At 42.5% G+C, this 23,405-nt stretch overlaps 3 protein-coding genes across 3 annotated transcripts in view; all 3 read left to right on the top strand.

Annotated features, from left to right (window-relative positions):
- Positions 1–7,138: 7,138 nt before the first annotated feature.
- On the top strand, positions 7,139–8,584 carry LOC120434894 (immune-associated nucleotide-binding protein 10-like). The gene is made up of 2 exons (XM_039603553.1): positions 7,139–8,029; positions 8,360–8,584. Exons 1-2 carry the CDS (start codon positions 7,163–7,165, stop codon positions 8,582–8,584), a joined length of 1,092 nt encoding a protein of 363 aa, XP_039459487.1. The 5' UTR covers positions 7,139–7,162.
- A 13,645-nt stretch (positions 8,585–22,229) lies between these two features.
- Positions 22,230–23,405, top strand: part of LOC120438619 (E3 ubiquitin-protein ligase TRIM39-like) — a 6,343-nt gene continuing 5,167 nt past the window's right edge. The window contains exon 1 of the mRNA XM_039609027.1: positions 22,230–22,375. The gene's annotated coding sequence lies outside the window, so the exon portion shown is untranslated. The remainder of the gene's footprint in view (positions 22,376–23,405) is intronic.
- LOC120438663 (E3 SUMO-protein ligase ZBED1-like) overlaps positions 22,369–23,405 on the top strand; it is a 2,574-nt gene continuing 1,537 nt past the window's right edge. Inside the window, exon 1 of the mRNA XM_039609133.1 lies at positions 22,369–23,405. This exon is cut by the window's right edge and continues 500 nt beyond it. Coding sequence (XP_039465067.1) covers positions 23,349–23,405 — 57 coding nt within the window. The 5' untranslated portion in view covers positions 22,369–23,348.

The following is a 23,405-nucleotide window of genomic DNA, read 5'->3' as shown; positions in this document are numbered from 1 at the left end:
CCAGGTGGATAAGGGTGTTGCCTATATCCCAGTCACTAATGTGGGAACAGCTGAAGCCGTCCTCCACCCACGGACCCATTTAGGAGTGATCAGCCAAGCTACTGTTGTTAGCCTCCCTGCTGGTGTTAGTGAGGAACACTCTTTTCCCGCCACAGTTTCCTCCCATACAACCAGCAGCCCTGCTCGAGACATGGTGGATGCAATTGACCTGTCTGCTCTCGCTGAGTCAGAGCAACATGAGGTACGGTTACTTTTGCAGAAGTACCGCTCTGTTTTCTCCACTCATGAGGGAGACTTGGGCTGCACAAACCTCATTTCACACGACATACCTCTGCTGGATGACGTACCCGTCCGGCAGAGGTACAGGCGAATTCCTCCTTCTGATTATGAGGCCGTCAGGGCCCATATCAATCAGCTATTGGAGGCCCAGGTAATTAGGGAGAGTAGCAGTCCGTATGCCTCCCCCATCGTGTTGGTCCGCAAGAAGGATGGAAGTCTCCGTTTGTGCGTTGACTATCGTTTGCTGAATAGCAAAACGAGGAAGGACGCCTTCCCGCTACCTCACATTGAGGAAAGTCTGGATGCCCTTGCTGGCGCACGCTGGTTTTCTACCATCGACCTGGCCAGCGGGTACAACCAGGTGCCAGTCTCTGAGCAGGATAAGCCTAAGACCGCTTTTTGCACGCCGTTTGGCCTGTTCGAATGGAATCGAATGCCATTCGGGCTGTGCAATGCTCCTGGTACTTTTCAGCGCCTAATGCAGCGGATGTTCGGGGATCAGCAGTGTCAGTCGCTACTGCTGTACCTGGACGACATCATTGTGTTTTCCTCGTCAGTTTCTCAGCATCTGCAACGGCTAGAGATGGTGATGAAAAGGCTGCAGCAAGAGGGGCTCAAGGCTAAGCTAGAAAAGTGTGCCTTTTTCCAGCAGAAGGTTAACTACTTGGGCCATGTAATCTCTTGTGAGGGTGTCTCCACAGATCCAGCCAAGGTTGACGCAGTAGCCAAGTGGCAGTGTCCTCGTTCCGTGTCAGAGTTGCGATCCTTTTTGGGTTTCGCCAGCTATTATCGGCGCTTTGTGGAGGGGTTTGCCACATTGGCGGCTCCCCTGCATCAAGTGGTGGCTAAATTGGCTGGCACCAAGACAAAGAAGGGCTCGGGACAGAGTTTGAGTGCTATCTGGACACCTCAGTGTGAGGAGAGTTTTGAGGCCCTGAAAGCCAAACTTGTGTCTGCCCCTGTGCTGGCGTATGCTGATTTCACACGTCCATTCATATTGGAGATTGACGCCAGTCACAGTGGCTTGGGTGCAGTCCTCTCCCAAGAAGTAGAGGGTGTTGTCCGGCCAGTGGCTTATGCCAGTCGAGGTCTCCGGCCCCATGAGCGCAATATGGACAATTACAGCTCTATGAAGCTGGAGTTTCTTGCGCTCAAGTGGGCCATGGCCGAGAAGTTTCGGGAGTACTTGCTGGGGCACAAGTGTGTGGTTTACACTGATAACAATCCACTCAGTTACCTCTCTTCAGCTAAGCTGGGTGCCACCGAGCAGAGGTGGGCCTCCCAGCTGGCGGCATTCGATTTTGAGATTAAGTATCGCTCAGGCCGCAGTAATAGGAATGCTGATGCGCTCTCCCGACAGTATGAGACGAGCGCTAGCCTGGTCGAGGGCGTGTCTCTTGGGACTCCCATCCCGGCCTCGCTTCAGCAGGCTCATTGTCCAGAGGTACGGCCAGCCGTTACTCAGTTAAAGATTGGGGCTTTCCCGTCTCATTCTCCGGGGGATATCCGTGCTTTGCAGGAGGCTGACCCCCTCCTGAAAGGGTTCCTGGTATACTGGAGGAGGCAGTCCCCGCCCTCTTCGGAGGAAAGGAGTCAGCTCCCCAAACCAGTCATGGTTCTGCTGCGTCAGTGGGATCGTCTGGTGGAGAAGGATGGCATCCTTTATCGCCGTATTTTGCGTCCGGGTGGAGGTGAGGAAGCCCTCCAACTTGTTCTTCCAGAGGCTCTGAAGCCTGAGACCTTGAGGCAGCTGCACCAGGACCATGGGCACCAAGGTATTGAGCGTACCACTGAACTGGTCAGGCAGCGTTGCTATTGGCCCGGGATGTCCTCTGACATCAAACAATGGGTTCAGCGTTGTGAACGCTGTCAGGTCGCGAAGGACTCAGAGTTGGGGCCTCATAGTTATATGGGCCACCTGTTGGCATCCAGGCCAAATGATTTCACACTGTTGGAACCTTCTCGTAGTGGAGTCGAAAACGTCCTGGTCATGACTGACGTTTTCAGCAAATACACTGTCGCAGTCCCTACCCGGGACCAGCGGGCCTCTACTGTGGCCCAGGTCCTATTGACGGAGTGGTTTTTTAAGTTTGGCGTTCCTAGCCGCCTCCACTCTGACCAGGGTAGAAATTTTGAGAGTCTGGTGATGCAACAATTATGTGAGTTGTATCGGGTAGCTAAGTCCCGTACAACCCCCTACCACCCAGCGGGTAATGGGCAGTGTGAACGGTTTAACCGAACCCTCCATAACCTCCTTCGGACCCTGCCATCATCGCGGAAACGCGACTGGGCTGCATGCTTACCACACGTGCTCTTTTGCTATAATAGCACGCCCCATCAGGGCACTGGAGAGTCGCCCTTTTTCCTGATGTTTGGCAGGGATCCTAGGCTGCCTATTGATTTCCTTCTAGGCCGGGTTCAGGACCCAGTGCCTGGAGAGGTTCAGGACTGGGTGGCCGAGCATCAAGCCAGGTTAATGGTGGCTTTTGAGGGAGCTCGGGCACGGTTGTCGCTGGCTGCTGACCGTCGCAAGGAGCGCCATGACCAGAGAGTCCACCCTGTTCCTTTAAAGGTCGGTCAGCTGGTGTATCTTCGAGATCACAGCGCCCGGGGCCGGCACAAGATCCAGGACCTATGGAGCTCTGTGGTCTATCAGGTGTTGAGGGCACCCCAAGAGAATGGGGCTGTTTACACCATTGCCCCCGTGGGAGACTTGGAGAAGGTTCGACACACTTCCAAACAGGTTTTCCATTTCAGAACTGTTTGGAACTAGCTAATTTCTCACACACACACACACACGCGCACACACACACACACACACGTATACACGCATGATTTAAGTGTATAGGGGTAATGAGGTAATAGTGATGCCAGTTTCACTATGAGGTAACCTGAGTGAAATGCTGAAATGCTGTTATTTAGGGTTCTCGTCAGAGTTTCTGTGAAGTCATGTGACAATAGCGTGATAGTATCTTACTCTGATGGAGTATAAAACTGGCTGTTACAATCTGATTTTTCTTTACTCTTCCTGCCTGCTGAGCATCATAGAGCTTCCTGATACAACACCGGTAGGATCATGTCAAATATTTGGATCTGGAGATCAAGATTCAACTAGAACTGAAATCAACATATATTGTACACTCTGCCATAGGCATTCAACCTATTGTGTTCCTGTTTCTCTTTATTCTTCTGAGTTATTATTATTTTTCTAGTTGCTCAGTTCTTTGCTGCTTAACTTCTCCCACAGTTGACAGAACTTAGGCTTGTTCACCTTTTTTCAGCTGATTGTTTTGCTTGTTCAATATTTCTGCAAATTTATTGCAATTCTGCAAAGTGTTTTTCTTCTGCACGCTGGTTTATCTCACAGAGTCGAGCAGGGGTCTAGAAAGCAGTCGGCGCATGGGGCTCCTACCTGTGTCCCGTCAGTTATTCAACAGATAGTTCCTCTTCTTCAGCTGTCTTCGAAAAATGCTTTCTGCTACACTGCATTCACCTGGCATTTTTGCAAGAAATGCAACTTTTTTGGTTATTCTAGTTGTTCTGTTATTTGGCCTTTAACTACTCCTAGAGCTTTTGTGCTATTTTCACCATTCAAATTTTAAAGTAGCCATTTCTGCTCTTACCGGCTATATTTCTTGGTGTTCATTACTTTAATACTTTTTTAAATTAATTTTTTAGCTTTTTATGCTATTTTTTTGTCTCGTTGAAATGAATGGAGAACACATCGGAAGTGTGGTTGCTGGTTTAGCTCGCTGGCATGAGTCCTACTCAACACTGCATTTTGCATGTGAAAAAAGATTTTGATTATGTTTTAGCAGGACTGAGTGATAAATGTTTGATGATGGTGATGTTAAAACTATTTCTCTGTTTAATCTCTGGATTTAAAAGTCTATTCAATTTTTTAAGACCCTTCAGTTAATTTTTTTCCCCGTTTTAATCTATAGGCCACTGTACTGACACCTCATTGTGCGGATCTCAGTCATCACCATGGCAACGTAAGTAAGTTTGTACAGGTAGACAAACAAAAATGGTAGCTTCATGTTTTAACGTGATAACACAAGCAGGGTAAGTCAGCCCTACAAATTGCTTTTTTTTTCTTTCTGGTGATACTTTAACAGTAAAGACACAGACACCACCATAACATTAAAAAAGTCAGTAAAATTATCATATTGTCAACATAGATCATTTATAACCAACCAGATTTTATTTCATTTTCTGTACTTCCAAATACAGTGAAAGTAAAAAAAACCCAAACCCCCCCCCCCCGTTTTTTCAGACTATAGAACAAACCAAACACTGTATGATTTACAAGAATTACTCATAATATTTGTGGTTATATTTACATCTTTCAAAAGTTCAAGCTGTCCCTAAACCCTTTAAAATACTTTTTATTTGTCCTCCATTGTATTTGTTTTTCTGTCGAGTGGAAGGTTTCATGTCATTTGTTTTATCCATGAGAGACATTTTATCTGTGACTTATTACAAAACATATCTGTTATTTAAAAGACTGAAGTTGGTTAAGTCTGCACATTTTATTATATTTAAGACTAAAATATCACCTTAAAATCCAAAATGTTGAGCAACCTGCTGTGGTGACCAAGGTTGAACGAAGAACCAGCTAAAAGTAGCGTCCAATATTTGTCATATTATTATCTATACACTACATAATACAGTGGCTTGCAAAAGTATTCGGCCCCCTTGAACTTTTCCACATTTTGTCACATTACAGCCACAAACATGAATCAATTTTATTGGAATTCCACGTGAAAGACCAATACAAAGTGGTGTACACGTGAGAAGTGGAACGAAAATCATACATGATTCCAAACATTTTTACAAATAAATAACTGAAAAGTGGGGTGTGCGTAATTATTCAGCCCCCTGAGTCAATACTTTGTAGAACCTCCTTTTGCTGCAATTACAGCTGCCAGTCTTTTAGGGTATGTCTCTACCAGCTTTGCACATCTACAGACTGAAATCCTTGCCCATTCTTCTTTGCAAAACAGCTCCAGCTCAGTCAGATTAGATGGACAGCGTTTGTGAACAGCAGTTTTCAGATCTTGCCACAGATTCTCGATTGGATTTAGACACCAGACAGGTCAGGGATAAAGTTATTGAGAAATTTAAAGCAGGCTTAGGCTACAAAAAGATTTCCCAAGCCTTGAACATCCCACGGAGCACTGTTCAAGCCATCATTCAGAAATGGAAGGAGTATGGCACAACTGTAAACCTACCAAGACAAGGCCGTCCACCTAAACTCACAGGCCGAACAAGGAGAGCACTGATCAGAAATGCAGCCAAGAGGCCCATGGTGACTCTGGACGAGCTGCAGAGATCTACAGCTCAGGTGGGGGAATCTGTCCATAGGACAACTATTAGTCATGCACTGCACAAAGTTGGCCTTTATGGAAGAGCGCAAGAAGAAAGCAATTGTTAACAGAAAACCATAAGAAGTCCTGTTTGCAGTTTGCCACAAGCCATGTAGGGGACACAGCAAACATGTGGAAGAAGGTGCTCTGGTCAGATGAGACCAAATGGAACTTTTGGCCAAAATGCAAAACGCTATGTGTGGTGGAAAACTAACACTGCACATCACTCTGAACACACCATCCTCACTGTCAAATATGGTGGTGGCAGCATCATGCTCTGGGGGTGCTTCTCTTCAGCAGGGACGGGGAAGCTGGTCAGAGTTGATGGGAAGATGGATGGAGCCAAATACAGGGCAATCTTGGAAGAAAACCTCTTGGAGTCTGCAAAAGACTTGAGACTGGGGCGGAGGTTCACCTTCCAGCAGGACAATGACCCTAAACATAAAGCCAGGGCAACAATGGAATGGTTTAAAACAAAACATATCCATGTGTTAGAATGGCCCAGTCAAAGTCCAGATCTAAATCCAATCGAGAATCTGTGGCAAGATCTGAAAACTGCTGTTCACAAACGCTGTCCATCTAATCTGACTGAGCTGGAGCTGTTTTGCAAAGAAGAATGGGCAAAGATTTCAGTCTGTAGATGTGCAAAGCTGGTAGAGACATACCCTAAAAGACTGGCAGCTGTAACTGCAGCAAAAGGTGGTCCTACAAAGTATTGACTCAGGGGGCTGAATAATTACGCACACCCCACTTTGCAGTTATTTATTTGTAAAAAATGTTTGGAATCATGTATGATTTTCGTTCCACTTCTCACGTGTACACCACTTTGTATTGGTCTTTCACGTGGAATTCCAATAAAATTGATTCATGTTTGTGGCTGTAATGTGACAAAATGTGGAAAAGTTCAAGGGGGGGCGAATACTTTTGCAAGCCACTGTATATTATACTGTTTTGGATCAGTAATTTTTTAATGTTTAAATTATTTTGAAATTTATCTTTTGTAAGATTGTGAATTTAGTTGCTGAAAAGAAAAGAAATTAGGTAAAGTGCTTTACAACATAATATTTCAAAATAATTAAAATACAGTTTAAAAAATGTGTAAAAGGAAAAAATAAATAAATGCAGTCCTCCCCATGTTTATCTTACGCTTATTTCCAAAATGTCCACAGAGCTTACAAAGGCATTAACCAAACTGTTAATCAATCAGTTGTGACTGATTAACAATCAGTCACAACTGATTGATCACAGTCACATTAACACATTAACAGTTACATTTATATAGTGCCAAATTACAACATCGGTACCCTCAAGGTGCTTTATACAAAGAAAACCCCAACAATCAGATGACAGAAAAATTAATTACACTTACAAATTTCTACTTTTTTCTTGCCAGGATCAGTAACATCTCATCAAAATATAAGAAAATCATCACCAAAAGTGTTCTGATTCGTGCAGGATCTCCTGCCGTTTTCCAGCTGAAGCCAAAGAAACAGGAGTTTGGAACTCTGACAAGAATGACTGTTGGTGAAAAAAATCCAAATAAGCCAAATAAAACCATCTTACTTGTGGGTGAAACAGGAACGGGAAAATCTACTCTGATTAACGCTATGGTTAACTACGTCATGGGAGTGAAGTGGGAGGATGAAGTCTGGTTTCAGATTGTAGAGGAGGAGAAGAAAAGTCAGACAGAAAGTCAGACATCAGATGTGATCGTGTATGAAATCTTTGGCTGTGAAACCAAGTACTCTCTGACAATCATTGATACTCCTGGATATAAAGACACTAAAGGGCGTGAACATGATGACATCACCAATGACAGATTATTAGACTTATTTAGTTCTAATGATGGAGTTCATGAAATTAGTGCGGTGTGTCTGGTGATGAAGGCGAGTGTGAATCGAGTGGGTGACGATGTGAGATACATCTTTGATCGATTGATGTCTCTGTTTGGAAAAAACCTGGAAAAAAACATTGTAGTTCTCATCACACACTCAGCTGGAAGAAAACCTCAAAATGTTTTTGAAGCTCTTGAAGCTGTAAAAATTAAATGTGCCAGAAATGAGACGAATGAGCCAGTTTACTTCTTGTTTGATAACTGTCAGCATGAAGAGCGAACAAAGGACGAAGAAGAAGAACTGGAACATGCTGCAAAAATATCAGAGGGTGGAATGACAGGGTTCACACACTTTCTGGAAATAACTGCAGATAATAAAATGATGGACAGTGTGGATGTTATGAAAGAACGAATCAGACTGAAAGCCTGCCTCCAAAACCTGCTTGAAAGAATCGACCACATTGAAGGAAAACAGAAAGAAATTAAAAAGTTACAAGAAGCTCTGGACAAATATAAGGAAGACATGGAGAAAAATGAGAAATTCACTGTAGAAATTAATGAGGAATACATGGCAACAGAAGATATTATGAGAAAGGGATTGGTTTATGATGGAGCATTATGCTGCACAGAGTGTAAGGAGAACTGTCATTTTAGATGTACACTAACCCCAATACCCCAACAGTGTGCGGTCATACAAAAAGGTCGCTGCACTGTTTGTACCAATAAGTGTCATGTATCAAAACACGTGAAAGTAAAGTGGAGATATGTGATAAAGAATAGAACAGTTACAAAAACAAATGAAGAAATGAAACTGAAGTACGAGATGAATAAAACAAAATGTGAGAACAAATTGAGCCTTAAGGAACATGTTGAAAAGGAAATGAAGGATCTGGCAACAGAGAAGTCACAATGGCTGGAAGAGTCCTACCACCATGTTGTGAAACTGGAGCAGATCGCTCTGAAAGCTGATTCCGCATCCACTATTCACCACTTGGACAAGCTGATTGAGAAGGTGAAGAAGAACGGGGACACAAGGACGACCCAGAAACTGGAGGAGATGAGAAGCAGAGTGGATGAAGAAACCAGAGCCGGGCTACAGTAGAGGGCTGGAAAAGTAAACTAGTACATCACTCTGACCTGTCAGCTGTTGACCGTTAAACATTGAATACTTATTTTATTACTATACTCAGGTTTGATGTTCATGTATTACTATTTGTCTTAAAAAAAAAATAAGTATTTGAATCAGTGAGTACAGAAGATGTTGAGACACTGAACTCAGACACAGTGTAGAAATATCCAATCCAACTTTGACTCTTCAGTGTTTGTGAAGAGTCCAGTTCTGAAATCTGATTGATACCTTGAATTCTTCATGTGTGCTCATGCTCTGAATAACTGCTTGAAATATTTCTGGTGACTAGGCCGAGTGGAAACATTTGGATCCTGTCATGGTGGACTTGATTTGTTGAAATTCTCTATATTTTGTTCTTCCACATGAAATCATCTCATGCTTGATGCACTTTTCTGTCAATCCTCAATAAAATCTCTGCTTCATTCATTCAGTCTGTTTCACTGGATCATTAACTGATTTTTTTCAGTTTCTCTTTGTTCTTCAAGCACTTTCAATTTATTGTGAGCAGTAGCTCACGAACACACACAGAAAACACACAAAAATATGGATTGAAATATGGAGGTTTACAAATTTGTACAATAATTTGTGAGCATCTTCTGATGAGTCAGACATGTGTACCCTAATCTACACACAGTTAAAACTATTTCACAAATTTACTTTCAAAAAGCTTTCTGTTTTAAAAGCCTAAAAATAGTTGACACATTTTCCATTCACTTACAGATTGTTAAGTATGCTGAATGAAACATATGATGCGCACAGATTACACGTGTGCATGTAGGGTTTTGAGACCAGAACAAGTTTTTGTCGATTTCTTTAATTTTCAAATCAAATAAACGTTTTAACCCAACATAGTAAGCATACATATATACCATTTACCATAATGGTTGTGAATTTACTGTCAATGGTGTGTGTGTATGTGTTTGTCATGTTTAGTGCTGTGGACCCAAACGTAGGACTCACGGACAGAGAGGGTGAACTCAAAGAGGCAGCTTTTATTGCGCTGAAGCAGAAAACAAAACTCAAAACAAAATGAAACCATGAAAACTAAATCTAAACTGGAAGGCAAGGAACTAAAGGACTAGTGTTGAAATTGTATTGTGATTGTCATTTATGCTTAGGAATATTTAACCATATATGCTTAGAGGTGTATAATCGATTGTGTAGTGATAGGATGTGTGATCTTCAGTAGGCTGTAAAAGGCTTTGTGTGCATTCCAGAGCATTCTGGTATTCACCCCCACATTCCAGGAGCATGGGAGAGGTCGTATCTTGTCTTATTGTTTTATGGTATAGGAGGACACCTACTCTGTATCTGGTTAAGCATAAGTGCCTTTTGTTTAGATGGACGGCTTTGGTGAGTCTTCATGGGGTCACATCTTGAGCCCCCCCCCCCCACACACACACACACACACAGACAAGGTATTCTTTGTTCACATGTATACCTATGTAAGATGTTATATGTTAATGACCCTATGCATATTCATGTAACCACAATAAAAGGAGTGCTATGGGGAACCTGGCTGAGAGTCTGACGGAGGTCAAGTGGGTGGAACGACACTTGGCTCCAGGCAGGTCTCCCTCATGCATGAGTAACACAAAGAACTTTGCCTACTTCATGTCTTGCTTGCTGTGTAATTACATTGCCTTCAACGTTCCAGCGAATAGGTTCAAGCTACAAACCTATCAACTAGACAAAGAGGAGTCAGACATTACCAGTGACATTAAAAAACCACAAAGAAACTCACAGCACAAGGTACAGCCCAACAATGGACAGAGGAAAACAGAGGGCTTAAATACACAAGGGAGTAACAGGGAATGAGACATGAACAGGAGAGCACAGCTGAGCATAATCAGATATAACAAGACTGGGAAGTAAAACTGAAAAAAACAAACAAATATAACCCAGCTGGAGAAACGGGTTAAAATAAGCTTTGTAAGTGAATTGTTTTGTTTCAGAATCATTCTTTATATATTTGATTTTACTAGAATAGAATAGAAGAATTTAATGATCCTTTAATTGTACCACAAGAAGAAATTGTTGTCACAAGAAGTGAGAATGTGAAACAATGTGTTTTAGTTTCGCACTTCCTGCTCTGAGTAGAAGGAACTTTTATTTTGAAGAACCACCAGAAGTTGTGCATTAAAATTGGGTGTCATTACCAGAAACTCAAAAACTGTGTCCCAATTCTGGGGGGTCCCAAATCCAGCCTTTGTGGTCTACCAGGTCCTCAGGAGGCCGGTAGCCTTCAGATCAGTGGCGGAGCGAGGGGGTGGCTTACTGGGCTTAAGCCCGGGTTGTGTTTTCAGAAGCCCGGGGTCTTTTGGGGTGTAATTTTTTCATAGTTAGATGCCTGGCTGACAAGGGAGCGGCCGAAGAGTGAACTGTCAAAAGTAAGTACTGAATATTATGTCACTTATTTATGTACGATTGTTTAATAACGAAGAACATTAAAACATTACTGTTGGCCACATGTCGGCAAAGTTATGTGACATTAGTGATGTTTGTACTTTCAGCGGTAACTTGGTTTTAAAGCCTCTACTTCTAAATATATATATAGTCGACCTTAATCTTACAGAGAATGTGATGATTTTATGGATAATTAAAGTCAGTCATATATCCACAAACACAACAAGCTGAAAGTCAGTGATGCTGCTCGGTTTGCAGTCCTGAATATCACGGCACAAGCAGGATTCACTGCACTGTTAATGTTAGCTATGTTATATTGCTGCCTCTGTTCGGTGGTGTCGAGCCAAACGGACTTTAACGTGTGTTTGAACGAGCTGACGGTTCCCTCGTTAAGCTGAAAGAAAGATGCTTTAATCACAGGAGTCACACATGTGTCCACTGGACCATCTGGAACTCTTCTTGTTTAGCACTCGTAATAACACAAACACTAAATCCTCCTTCTCTTGTGCTGTTTTGTAGCAGTGTGTACACCTGAGACTGTCACCTGTCTGTCTGTCCTGCACTCTCTCTCTGTTTCTTTCTCTCTGATTGTGGAATAAAAGTATGAACATGTGTTTATAAGTTACACTTGTGTTTGAATCCTGCAGCTTATCACACATTTGATTTCCATGTGTGACGACTGCAAGTGTCCAGAGTGAGGACAGACTGAGGGACCCACTGCTGCACATCATCTGTGAGGCTTTGCACCCCTGATGATCCACCAGGACAAACTCAGCAGTGTGTGAGGAAGAGGAGGAGGAAGAGCCAGCAGCAGCTGACAGATGGAGAGAATAGACAGACTGTTCCCTGTTTGTGAAGGACTGCTAGGAAAGTTTAACATAACTAATTGTCTGTCCTGAATCAGTCTTATTAGGTAATGTTCAAATAATGTCATCATCCCAGTGTTTTCAGTGTGGGAGAAAGTACTCAGGGCTTTCAGGTTACACACTATGAAAGGCAGCAACAAGTTTAATGTTCAGAAACCTAAAGTATGTATCAGCAGCAGAATGGAGCTAAAAATAAATGTTTGTTTCAGTTCTATGAAGCTTTGAGTATTTTGGATTAGTAGCACTGCTGTGTTTGTTGCATCATATTGCTGTAATTGTTTATATGCTTTATATATTCTGAGCTAAGTTGATCTATAGTGTTACATCATATTCTATAAGGATGTTATGTGTTTGTATACTTTCTGCCCAGTTTGACCCATTTAGCAGAAGTCAGCCTGTTTAAGGCTCTGATATCTATTCTGTATGACTTAAAGCAGTTATGACATGGTCTGATTTTCTCACCTAATAAAGGAATATTTCATATATCAGTCTGATCTTCATTCTATCAGAAACAGTTTTCACAGCTCGTACATTTTCCTTTTTACACATATATGTAAGCATTGAGCCAAATTTAGTAATGCCAACATATTAAACGAACAATATTTGTCTCTTATGTATAATACACCTATATATACACAGTCAAAGATACTTGTCTTTGAGTGAAGATTTAAGGTGATAGGAAATATAAATAACTGCAACTTTAATCTTTGACCCAGAGTTCAAGCTCACTGCTGTAATATATATATATATATATATATATATATATATATATTTACATACTGGCTACGGATACCTATGGAGGACCACAAGAGCCACGCGCATCGAAATAAAAATTTCTGTGCTTTAATAATGAATTGTAGAATAAATTCTGCAATTGTAAATTCATTTTCAATTCCAATTTAATAAACTGCATTTCAAAATCCTTTTTCCAATTGCATTTCAAAATCCTTTTTCCAATTGCACTTTAATAAACTGCATTTTAAAATCCTTTTTCAGTTGCACTTTAATAAACTGCAGTTCAAAATCCTTTTCCACCTGCAATTTAATAAACTGCAGTTCAAAATCCTTTTTCCACTTGCAATTTAATAAACTGCAGTTCAAAATCCTTTTTCCACCTGCAATTTAATAAACCGCAGTTCAAAATCCTTTTTCCACCTGCAATTTAATAAACTGCAGTTCAAAATCCTTTTTCCACTTGCAATTTAATAAACTGCAGTTCAAAATCCTTTTTCCACCTGCAATTTAATAAACTGCAGTTCAAAATCCTTTTTCCACCTGCAATTTAATAAACTGCAGTTCAAAATCCTTTTTCAGTTGCACTTTAATAAACTGCAGTTCAAAATCCATTTCCCTTTCCTGTTCGCTCCGGGATTAGCTGCTGGATTAGCTCCTGGATTAGCTGCTGGATTAGCTCTTCGATTAACAATTTGCTGGAGGCTATTCAAATTAGCCACACCGTAGGATGTAAGGAGCTCTCTGATTGGTTGGTCGGACACAGGCTGTCTGCCAGCCTGGATTTTTCTAGCTCATAGCTTCTCCCTGCTAAGAAGCGTGTGTGCTTGTACAAAACCCGTTCAGCCTCGGGATTTACACTCGGCTCGACACGGATATGTGAAGAATGAAGGGACCCTGCAGCGAAACGGAGAGCCAACCTCTGACTGAGTGCCTGTCTACACATTCTGACCACCTGTTGAAGATAAGGTGCTAACATGGCTAACGCTAGCGTCACCGCACGTAGCCCCGTTATTTTAAGATCATCTTAGCTAATGAAAGTTTTACGTCGCAGCTGTACGAGCTCGCTACGTGTTTTGTGAGCTGCTGTGCTCTTCACAAATAAAGCTGGAAGCAGCTCTGACTGTTAGAACCAGCACTGAGCCCTGTTACATTTATACGGTGTTAGAGCAATGGCTGCAACCTACAGCCTTTAAACTAGCGATTACAATGCTGACAGTAAACTCATCAGTCCAGATGTTACCACATTACTCGATGGTACTTAGAGTTAAAACAACTGAGACAGGCTGATTAAAATAACAGCTGTCAGTTCTCTCATTCAACATATAAAGACTGGAGATCACACTACTGATTTCAGTTCATTTAATATGTGAGTGCACAGATTCATTCTCAACTGGACATAAATGATGATCAAAGGTTGTATATATGATGAAGTCATCAAATCCCAGCCTCTAACACAGTGCGCTGAATCTTAGCTTTGAATGTCCAGTATATTCTAATCAGTGCAATGTAAGCATTCACTGAACCTACAGTATCTACACCTGTGTGGCAAATGTGTGGTAAAGATACAGATAATGAAATGTAATTATTAATACAATATACATCATGAAAAATGAAAGCTGAAATTGATTCAGTTCAGTACTTTTCTCTGTATGCTCTGTGATTATAAAGGCCTTAAATTCTGTGATATATACTGTAAATGATTTTCACAGAGGTCTTAAAGTACTTAAATCACTGCTGATAGTCTGGTTGTTTATATTTTCACGTTTTTGTGTCTGTAGGGCTGTTTGATGACGATTTGGACTCCTCTGGGAGATGAGGACACACCCACATCTGTTCCATACTGCAGCCATGGATGGTGTTACAGCTCTGAGTCAGCTTTGGGCCATCAGACGCACACACTGGAAAACCAGCACCTGGACTTCATGCAGGAGAGACGGCCTCAGTGATGTAGGTTCATAAGCGAGTTCAAACATTTCTGGCCTCTTATCACTTAGATTTTGAATGCATTTAAAGCAGGAACTGCACACTAGGGGTGGGTCGCCTTTCTCACCCGACGGGCGCTGCATCTTTAAGCGTCTGCTTGCGCGTTCCAGCGGACGGCAATCACTTTCTGGCACAACAACTGCACGGACACGGTCGGTGCTGAAAGCCGACAGCTCGCTGATTCTGATGTTTCGCGGTCCGCGCTTTGTGTTCACGCCCTTTTGCGCTGATTCTAAAGCTGTTAGTTTTATCTCTCTCCAAACAATATTGACTGAACCAACAGCAAAAGAAGATCCAAACTACGCTTCACGTAAACATCATCATAAATTCCCTCTGACTTTTACTGTTTTGCTTCACCCACGATAAAATCACACTTCATGCACAGCTCTCTCTCTCTCTGTACTGTTTTCTGCATTATTCGCTTGCTTGTTACGCCATAACTCTACTGTTGTTTACAACGCTGTCGGCCGCTGTTTTTTTTTTTTTTTTTTTTTACATTCTTCCGAAAAGAAAACCTAATTTCTGCCGTTCAATACTGAACAAATTTAAACTTTTAAAATTATGCAAAATGCAAAAGCGGTTAGCCGTGTCTCTAATAAAACCGCTGTAACGTCAGAGGTAACGTTCATATGTTGATTAATGGTTCTCTTTCGTTTTTGATGTACTGCAGAATATTTTTATAAAATCCCAGGCCAGGAAAACCACCTTCATGTTTTTGTTTTATCTTCAGCTACTTTGACACAAAGGCATCTGCTGTGACGCTCACACCTTTGATAAAGTCTTGCGTGTGTCAGCTTCCTTTTTATAGATACAAAAATATGTCAATGAAATCTGAATTATAATATTTCTGACTGTCAAAATTTCCCAGATTCAAATCAAATTGAATCGAATCGTGGATCGAATCGATTCGGGACCTTGTGAATCGGAAATGAATCGATTCTAGAAATCAGTGACGATACCCAGCCCTACTGCACACCTAGCTGTCAAAAGTTTGGCCCTTGGTCCTTGTTAAAAATTCCACAAGCACCACACCACATTTGTCATATACAGTTCCATTTTGTACAGGACATTTTTGAATTTATATCTATACAGATATTATATATCCTAGTTATCCACTTGTCAGTATTTTTTGAGTAAATGGATGTCACTGATAAATCAGTGGTGATTCACCTGCAAATGTTTTTAACAAACTTTGTTTTTTGTAGAATTCATCAGCAGCTGTGGAGAGATGCATTTGAATATCTTCTGGTTCCACTTTTCCTTACCTGGAAGCTGAGTATTGCTGATTTCTGACAAGGACACAAACCTCAGTGCTTATCATGGGTGTTACATCCTCTGTGCTGCAATTCCAGAGAAAACGAGAGAGCAACGACCACTCATTAAGACCAGCCAGAAATCTGTCCCTTTCTGGCAGCTGTGGAAACTTCCAATAAGAAAGTTTGCATTCTTAGAACAATGCTGGATCATGTGTGATGTGTCATTATATGAGGATATTACATTTTGCCTTAATTCTGCTCAATTAAGTGTTTTGATCGTTGATCCAGTATGGCAGCTTTGTGTTGTCCTGCAAGTTAAAACCCATTGTCCTCATGAGCACAGCATCTAACAACTCTCCTTAAAAAAAAGTCGATTGACTTTAACTGGACACAATGGTTTCCAGTGGAGATACATTCCTCACTCATCCGTGACACTGGAGAAGTCACCTGAGTGAGTGATAAAACAATTTTCCATGGAAAATCCAGAGGAACTAAACTTTGTTGTTGTTTCTTTGGGCTCAATTTTGCCTGAGGCTGAAATTGAGCCCAAAATGTTTTCTTCTTTCAGAAGAATGTTTTCTTCTGAAAGAAGAAAACATTTTGCCAATAATCAGATAAAAAGATTGTTGAACCAGGTGGTATTCTCTGGAGTTTAAGACCAAAACTGAACTCAGTGAATTGACATTAGACTGGAATTCATAAGATGAATAGAAATACTGCTGAAGCTGAATGATATGTGTGTGTGTGTGTGTGTGTGTGTGTGTGTGTCTTTTTGTTTTCTCCAATTCACCAGGTCTGTAAAGTTCAGTATGACTGTGGTACATGATACAAAAGAATAAATACAGAAGAATAACAACTTTATGTGAATAACTTTACTCTTCTTAAAAATAACTCATAAAACAAGTAAAAGTACAAATGTGTACAAGTTAGAGACGTCCTCAGTAAGTTTACACTCTTTTGGAGTGATTTTAATTGTGTGTTAAAGAAGAGGATGCAGAGTCCATCACTGAGGCCGTCTCTCCTGCATGAAGTCCAGGTGCTGGTTTTCCAGTGTGTGCGTCTGATGGCCCAAAGCTGACTCAGAGCTGTAACACCATCCATGGCTGCAGTATGGAACAGATGTGGGTGTGTCCTCATCTCCCAGAGGAGTCCAAATCGTCATCAAACAGCCCTACAGACACAAAAACGTGAAAATATAAACAACCAGACTATCAGCAGTGATTTAAGTACTTTAAGACCTCTGTGAAAATCATTTACAGTATATATCACAGAATTTAAGGCCTTTATAATCACAGAGCATACAGAGAAAAGTACTGAACTGAATCAATTTCAGCTTTCATTTTTCATGATGTATATTGTATTAATAATTACATTTCATTATCTGTATCTTTACCACACATTTGCCACACAGGTGTAGATACTGTAGGTTCAGTGAATGCTTACATTGCACTGATTAGAATATACTGGACATTCAAAGCTAAGATTCAGCGCACTGTGTTAGAGGCTGGGATTTGATGACTTCATCATATATACAACCTTTGATCATCATTTATGTCCAGTTGAGAATGAATCTGTGCACTCACATATTAAATGAACTGAAATCAGTAGTGTGATCTCCAGTCTTTATATGTTGAATGAGAGAACTGACAGCTGTTATTTTAATCAGCCTGTCTCAGTTGTTTTAACTCTAAGTACCATCGAGTAATGTGGTAACATCTGGACTGATGAGTTTACTGTCAGCATTGTAATCGCTAGTTTAAAGGCTGTAGGTTGCAGCCATTGCTCTAACACCGTATAAATGTAACAGGGCTCAGTGCTGGTTCTAACAGTCAGAGCTGCTTCCAGCTTTATTTGTGAAGAGCACAGCAGCTCACAAAACACGTAGCGAGCTCGTACAGCTGCGACGTAAAAACTTCATTAGCTAAGATGATCTTAAAATAACGGGCTACGTGCGGTGACGCTAGCGTTAGCCATGTTAGCACCTTACCTTCAACAGGTGGTCAGAATGTGTAGACAGGCACTCAGTCAGAGGTTGGCTCTCCGTTTCGCTGCAGGGTCCCTTCATTCTTCACATATCCGTGTCGAGCCGAGTGTAAATCCCGAGGCTGAACGGCCTTTTGTACAAGCACACACGCTTCTTAGCAGGGAGAAGCTATGAGCTAGAAAAATCCAGGCTGGCAGACAGCCTGTGTCCGACAAACCAATCAGAGAGCTCCTTACATCCCACGGTGTGGCTAATTTGAATAGCCTCCAGCAAGTTGTTAATCGAAGAGCTAATCCAGCAGCTAATCCAGGAGCTAATCCAGCAGCTAATCCCGGAGCGAACAGGAAAGGGAAAAGGATTTTGAATTGCAGTTTATTAAATTGCAAGTGGAAAAAGGATTTTGAACTGCAGTTTATTAAATTGCAGGTGGAAAAAGATTTTGAACTGCAGTTTATTAAATTGCAAGTGGAAAAAGGATTTTGAACTGCAGTTTATTAAATTGCAGGTGGAAAAAGGATTTTGAACTGCAGTTTATTAAATTGCAAGTGGAAAAAGGATTTTGAACTGCAGTTTATTAAATTGCAGGTGGAAAAAGGATTTTGAACTGCAGTTTATTAAATTGCAAGTGGAAAAGGATTTTGAACTGCAGTTTATTAAATTGCAAGTGGAAAAAGGATTTTGAACTGCAGTTTATTAAATTGCAGGTGGAAAAAGGATTTTGAACTGCAGTTTATTAAAGTGCAACTGAAAAAAGGATTTTAAAATGCAGTTTATTAAAGTGCAATTGGAAAAAGGATTTTGAAATGCAATTGGAAAAAGGATTTTGAAATGCAGTTTATTAAATTGGAATTCAAAAATGAATTTACAATTGCAGAATTTATTCTACAATTCATTATTAAAGCACAGAAATTTTTATTTCGATGCGCGTGGCTCTTGTGGTCCTCCATAGATACCGACTACGGAACGGAGCAGTTGTCAGCAACCTCCTGTACATGGATGACATCAAGCTGTATGCCAAGAGTGAACGAGACATCGATTCACTGATCCACACTACCAGGCTATACAGCAATGACATCGGGATGTCATTCGGGCTGGAGAAGTGTAGTCGGATGATAACAAAGAGAGGGAAAGTAGTCAGAACTGAGGGGATTGAACTACCAGAAGGCAACATTGCAGACATAGAGGACAGTTACAAGTACCTGGGGATCCCGCAGGTGAATGGGAACCATGAAGAGGCCGCTAGAAAAGCTGCAACCACCAAGTACCTGCAGAGGGTCAGGCAAGTCCTGAGGAGTCAGCTGAACAGTAAGAACAAGATCCGGGCCATCAACACCTACGCCCTGCCCGTGATCAGGTACCCTGCTGGGGTAATAGGCTGGCCAAAGGAGGAGATAGAAGCCACTGACATAAAGACAAGAAAGCTCCTGACCATGCATGGAGGGTTTCACCCCAAGTCCAGCTAAGCGGAATGAAGGGGGCCGGGGACTGGTGAGTGTCAGCACCACAGTCCAGGATGAGACAACGAACATCCAAGAATACATTGGGAAGATGGCCCCAACTGACAGCGTGCTCAGTGAATACCTCTGTCACGAGGGAGCAGGGAGGACTCGGCGCAGACTGAAATCACAGAAAACAGGTTTTATTTACACACTCCTGGTGCACTATACACTGGTGAAGGAGAAGGGGCCAGGGTTCCCAGGGGTACAGGGAAGAATCGGGAAAAGTGTCCTCTCTTACTCCACCCCACTCGGGCAGGGCGGTGCTTGGAAAGGTCCTTTCCTCACGCACGCCACTCTCACTACGGCACTCACGAACAGGCTTAGGTGTCCAGATCTCCAAACCAAGCACGAGAAATGAGCGTTACTCAATAGTCCAGTGGCGAGATGCTCTCAGTCACAGCCTTAAGTAGCGAGAGCAAACAAGGTGAGGAGCCACAGGTGATTGCCTACAGGTGGTGAAGGCCAGGAGCCCACTATGAGCTCCACCCAGGCAGCGAGTAGAGAGAGAGGGAGAGAAGAGAGGAGAGAGGCAAAAACAACACATGTAGCCACACAGGGCCAGCCGAGCAGGCACGGGGACCATGACAACCTCAGGCAGCAGAAACCCAAGAAAGAGGAGGGAGACGAGGAACCATCATGGAAGGACAGGCCCCTGCACGGTATGTACCACCGGCAGATAGAGGAGGTGGCTGATATCCAGAAATCCTACCAGTGGCTGGACAAAGCTGGACTGAAAGACAGCACAGAGGCACTAATCATGGCAGCACGGGAACAAGCTCTGAGTACAAGATCCATAGAGGCTGGTGTGGTGGATTTTTGTGTGATATGTATAACTATGTAACTATATACACTATATATCTATGTGCACTGAACATATATATTTTAACTTTCATGTAGAGTCTTAAGCACAAGACATTTTTGCTTCACCGAGGTTTATTAAGTTGGTACAGTAACAGGGCAGTTAATGTAAGGGGAGAGTTCTCTTGAATAATCTACTTAATAATTAATTAATTTAACATCTTTAATGCAGCACAACCAAAACAGTAACATTGTAACAGAGATCCTGAACACATAACGATAAAATATCATACAAAGTACACACACACACACACACACACACACACACACACACACACACACTTTGGACCCACACTGAAGTGTTTTTAAGCATGTAACCTATGTATTATATGTTATAAGATTGTGCCACTTGCTGTATAAGATTTAATAATTAGGATTAATGTGTGACCTTTGACCGTGTCATGACCTATTGTGATAAGCCAGAGCAAGGGGTACTCAGAGTCCTGACTGGCCTTTGGCCAAGACCTTGGCCGCTACCTGACCCCAGCAGCTGTGCTGGGCGTGTGGGAAAGTTACCCAGCAGCAGGGGGCGGGGATACTGGTCCCTATATATTAGGGGACCAGAGGACGCCCCCAGGGCTCTTTTTCCTCCTGCTGCTGCTACCTGTCAGTCTCTGTGTTGCTCTGCTGTCTGTGCTTAAGGCTGTACACCCCGGGGTTTTGCTTTGCTTGCTTTCTGCTTTGTAATTTTCTTGCTAAATGTCTGTATGTATTTTTCCTGCTGTTCATATGATTTAGTGTATTAAACTCTGTTCCAAGAATTCTACTCTTTTACAGAGCATCTTTTTGAGTGTCTTGGTTTTAATTGGATTTGGATATCCACATCGTTGGTGGGAGAAGGTTATCAGAATGGCTTCAAAATTTGCGACCACACTGGGGTCTATCACACCAGGCAAGACCCCAGGTGCAGGCTGTGTAAAGATGCCCCAGAGACAATCCAGCACATAACAGCAGGGTGCAAGATGCCAGCAGGCAAGGCATACATGGAACGGCATAACCAAGTGGCCGGCATAGTGTACAGGAACATCTGTGCCGAGTATAACCTGGAAGTCTCGAGGTCAAAATGGGAGATGCCCCCAAGGGTGATGGAGAATGACCGAGCTAAGATCCTGTGGGACTTCCAGATACAGACGGACAAAATGGTGGTGGCTAACCAACCGGACATAGTGGTGGTAGACAAACAGAAGAAGACGGCTGTAGTGATCGATGTAGCGGTTTTGAATGACAGCAATATCAGGAAGAAGGAACACGAGAAGCTGGAGAAATACCAAGGGCTCAGAGAAGGAGAGGATGTGGAGGGTGAAGGTAACGGTGGTCCCCGTGGTAATCGGAGCACTAGGTGCGGTGACTCCCAAGCTAGGCGAGTGGCTCCAGCAGATCCCGGGAACAACATCGGAGATCTCTGTCCAGAAGAGCGCAGTCCTGGGAACAGCTAAGATACTGCGCATGACCCTCAAGCTCCCAGGCCTCTGGTAGAGGACCCGAGCTTGAAGGATAAACCGCCCGCAGGGGTGTGCTGGGTGTTTATATATATATATATATATTACCATAATAATCTGACAATACATATAATATTGGCCATATTATATTTACATTACCACAGTGAGATGATTTTAGCCTCATGAACAACGTTAGCTAACTGTTATTTACTAACTAATCTTGAAATGACTGTTCAGTACAGAAATGAAGCCCAACTATCATGTTTTACAGTCCTGTGGTCTCAGCCTCAGATACTCAACTAATCAAAGTGATGTCATGACAAAAATGAATGACCAACAAAACATTTTTCTCCTTCATTTCTGTCAAACAATGCTGTGTGACATGTTTCTCGCGGTTAGTATCATGGTTGCTAGGCAACCTGAACAGCGCGACGAAAGCTAGACCGTCTCATTTCACAAGCCTCTCACTTCCGCACTTCTCGTACTTATAGTACGCACCGTCCGTAGTACGCGTAGTGTGCGTGCTTCAAGCGTGCAGACCCTGAATTGGGACACAGCCACTGAGTACAGACCGGCTGATAAAGGGAGAGGCAGGAAGAGGCGGAGCAGAGACGAGAAGTTTAACGTCATTTTGCAGAAGTGAAAGTGTGAGAGAGCAGCAGCAGAGCTGCAGTCGAGCCCTGTTTGTCTCTAAAAGAAGATTCACTGGAGTCCATCAGGTTTCTCTCAGCAACAGTGGTGAGTGGAGCTGATCACACTTCCTGTTTCTACATAAATCTTCACTCTGTTCACTTCATGCTGACTCCTCACAGTCACACTGGATCCATAGAAATCTGCTCATGTAACCACAGATCCACTGTAGGAACATCGAGCTGCTGCTTCAGTCTCACTGTGGCTCTGCTCAGGACTGTGGACTCAGTCTGTGCTCTGGACTTCAGACTGACTCCACACTTCCTGGTTATTCATCACTTCCTGTTCTGATGACTGTTTTTTCATCAGTTCCTGTTCCTATTAGATTGATTCTGGATCTGATTGATCATAAGGATTACAGACGTGAAAACACCTACATATATATATATATATATATATATAGCAACAGTGTGCTATGCTGGCGTTTGGCCTGACAGAAATGATTAGAAGAAGAAGAAGTGACACCATGCTACTATCTAGCTAACACTAGCTAACACTAGCTAACACACGCAAGCATGGACGAGGGTGGACTTTTGGGTGGAAAGTTTCTCTTTAAGAAGTTGCCTGATGGCTTGTTGGACAAAACGAGAGTAAGATGCACAATTTGCAAAGCTGAATTCAAGTACCACAGAAGCAGTTCATCACTGGCGTATCACCTGAGAGCAAAACACCCAACTGAATCCACCTCTACGGGACCTCGCCAGTCTACGCTTCAGGAGTATGGTGCTCGTAGACGAATAACAAAAAATGTGAGAGAAAAATTAACCAATTCTTTGGTTGTTTGGATAGCTAAAAACTGCTGACCAGTTAGCATGGTAGAAGATGATGGACTGAGAGAAGTCATTCGCGCTGCATCAGGAGATGAGTGTTACAATCTGCCCTCGAGAGGAACCATTGTGTCAAGACTGCACAATTTGGGGACCAGAGGGCTCAGCAGTGCAGCAAGCTTGTGCAAGTAAGGAACGTCGCTCTCACCGGAGACCACTGGACTTCGGTGAACAACGATAATTACTTGGGGGTCATGGCGCATTTTATTGATAACGACTGGACTATGCAATCGTTTGCACTAACAGTGAGT

The sequence above is a fragment of the Oreochromis aureus genome, linkage group 3 (genome assembly GCF_013358895.1).
Source record: "Oreochromis aureus strain Israel breed Guangdong linkage group 3, ZZ_aureus, whole genome shotgun sequence".
Lineage (NCBI taxonomy): Eukaryota > Metazoa > Chordata > Actinopteri > Cichliformes > Cichlidae > Oreochromis > Oreochromis aureus.
Note: the sequence above shows the minus strand (reverse complement) of the source record. Positions and strands in the feature narration are given on the sequence as shown.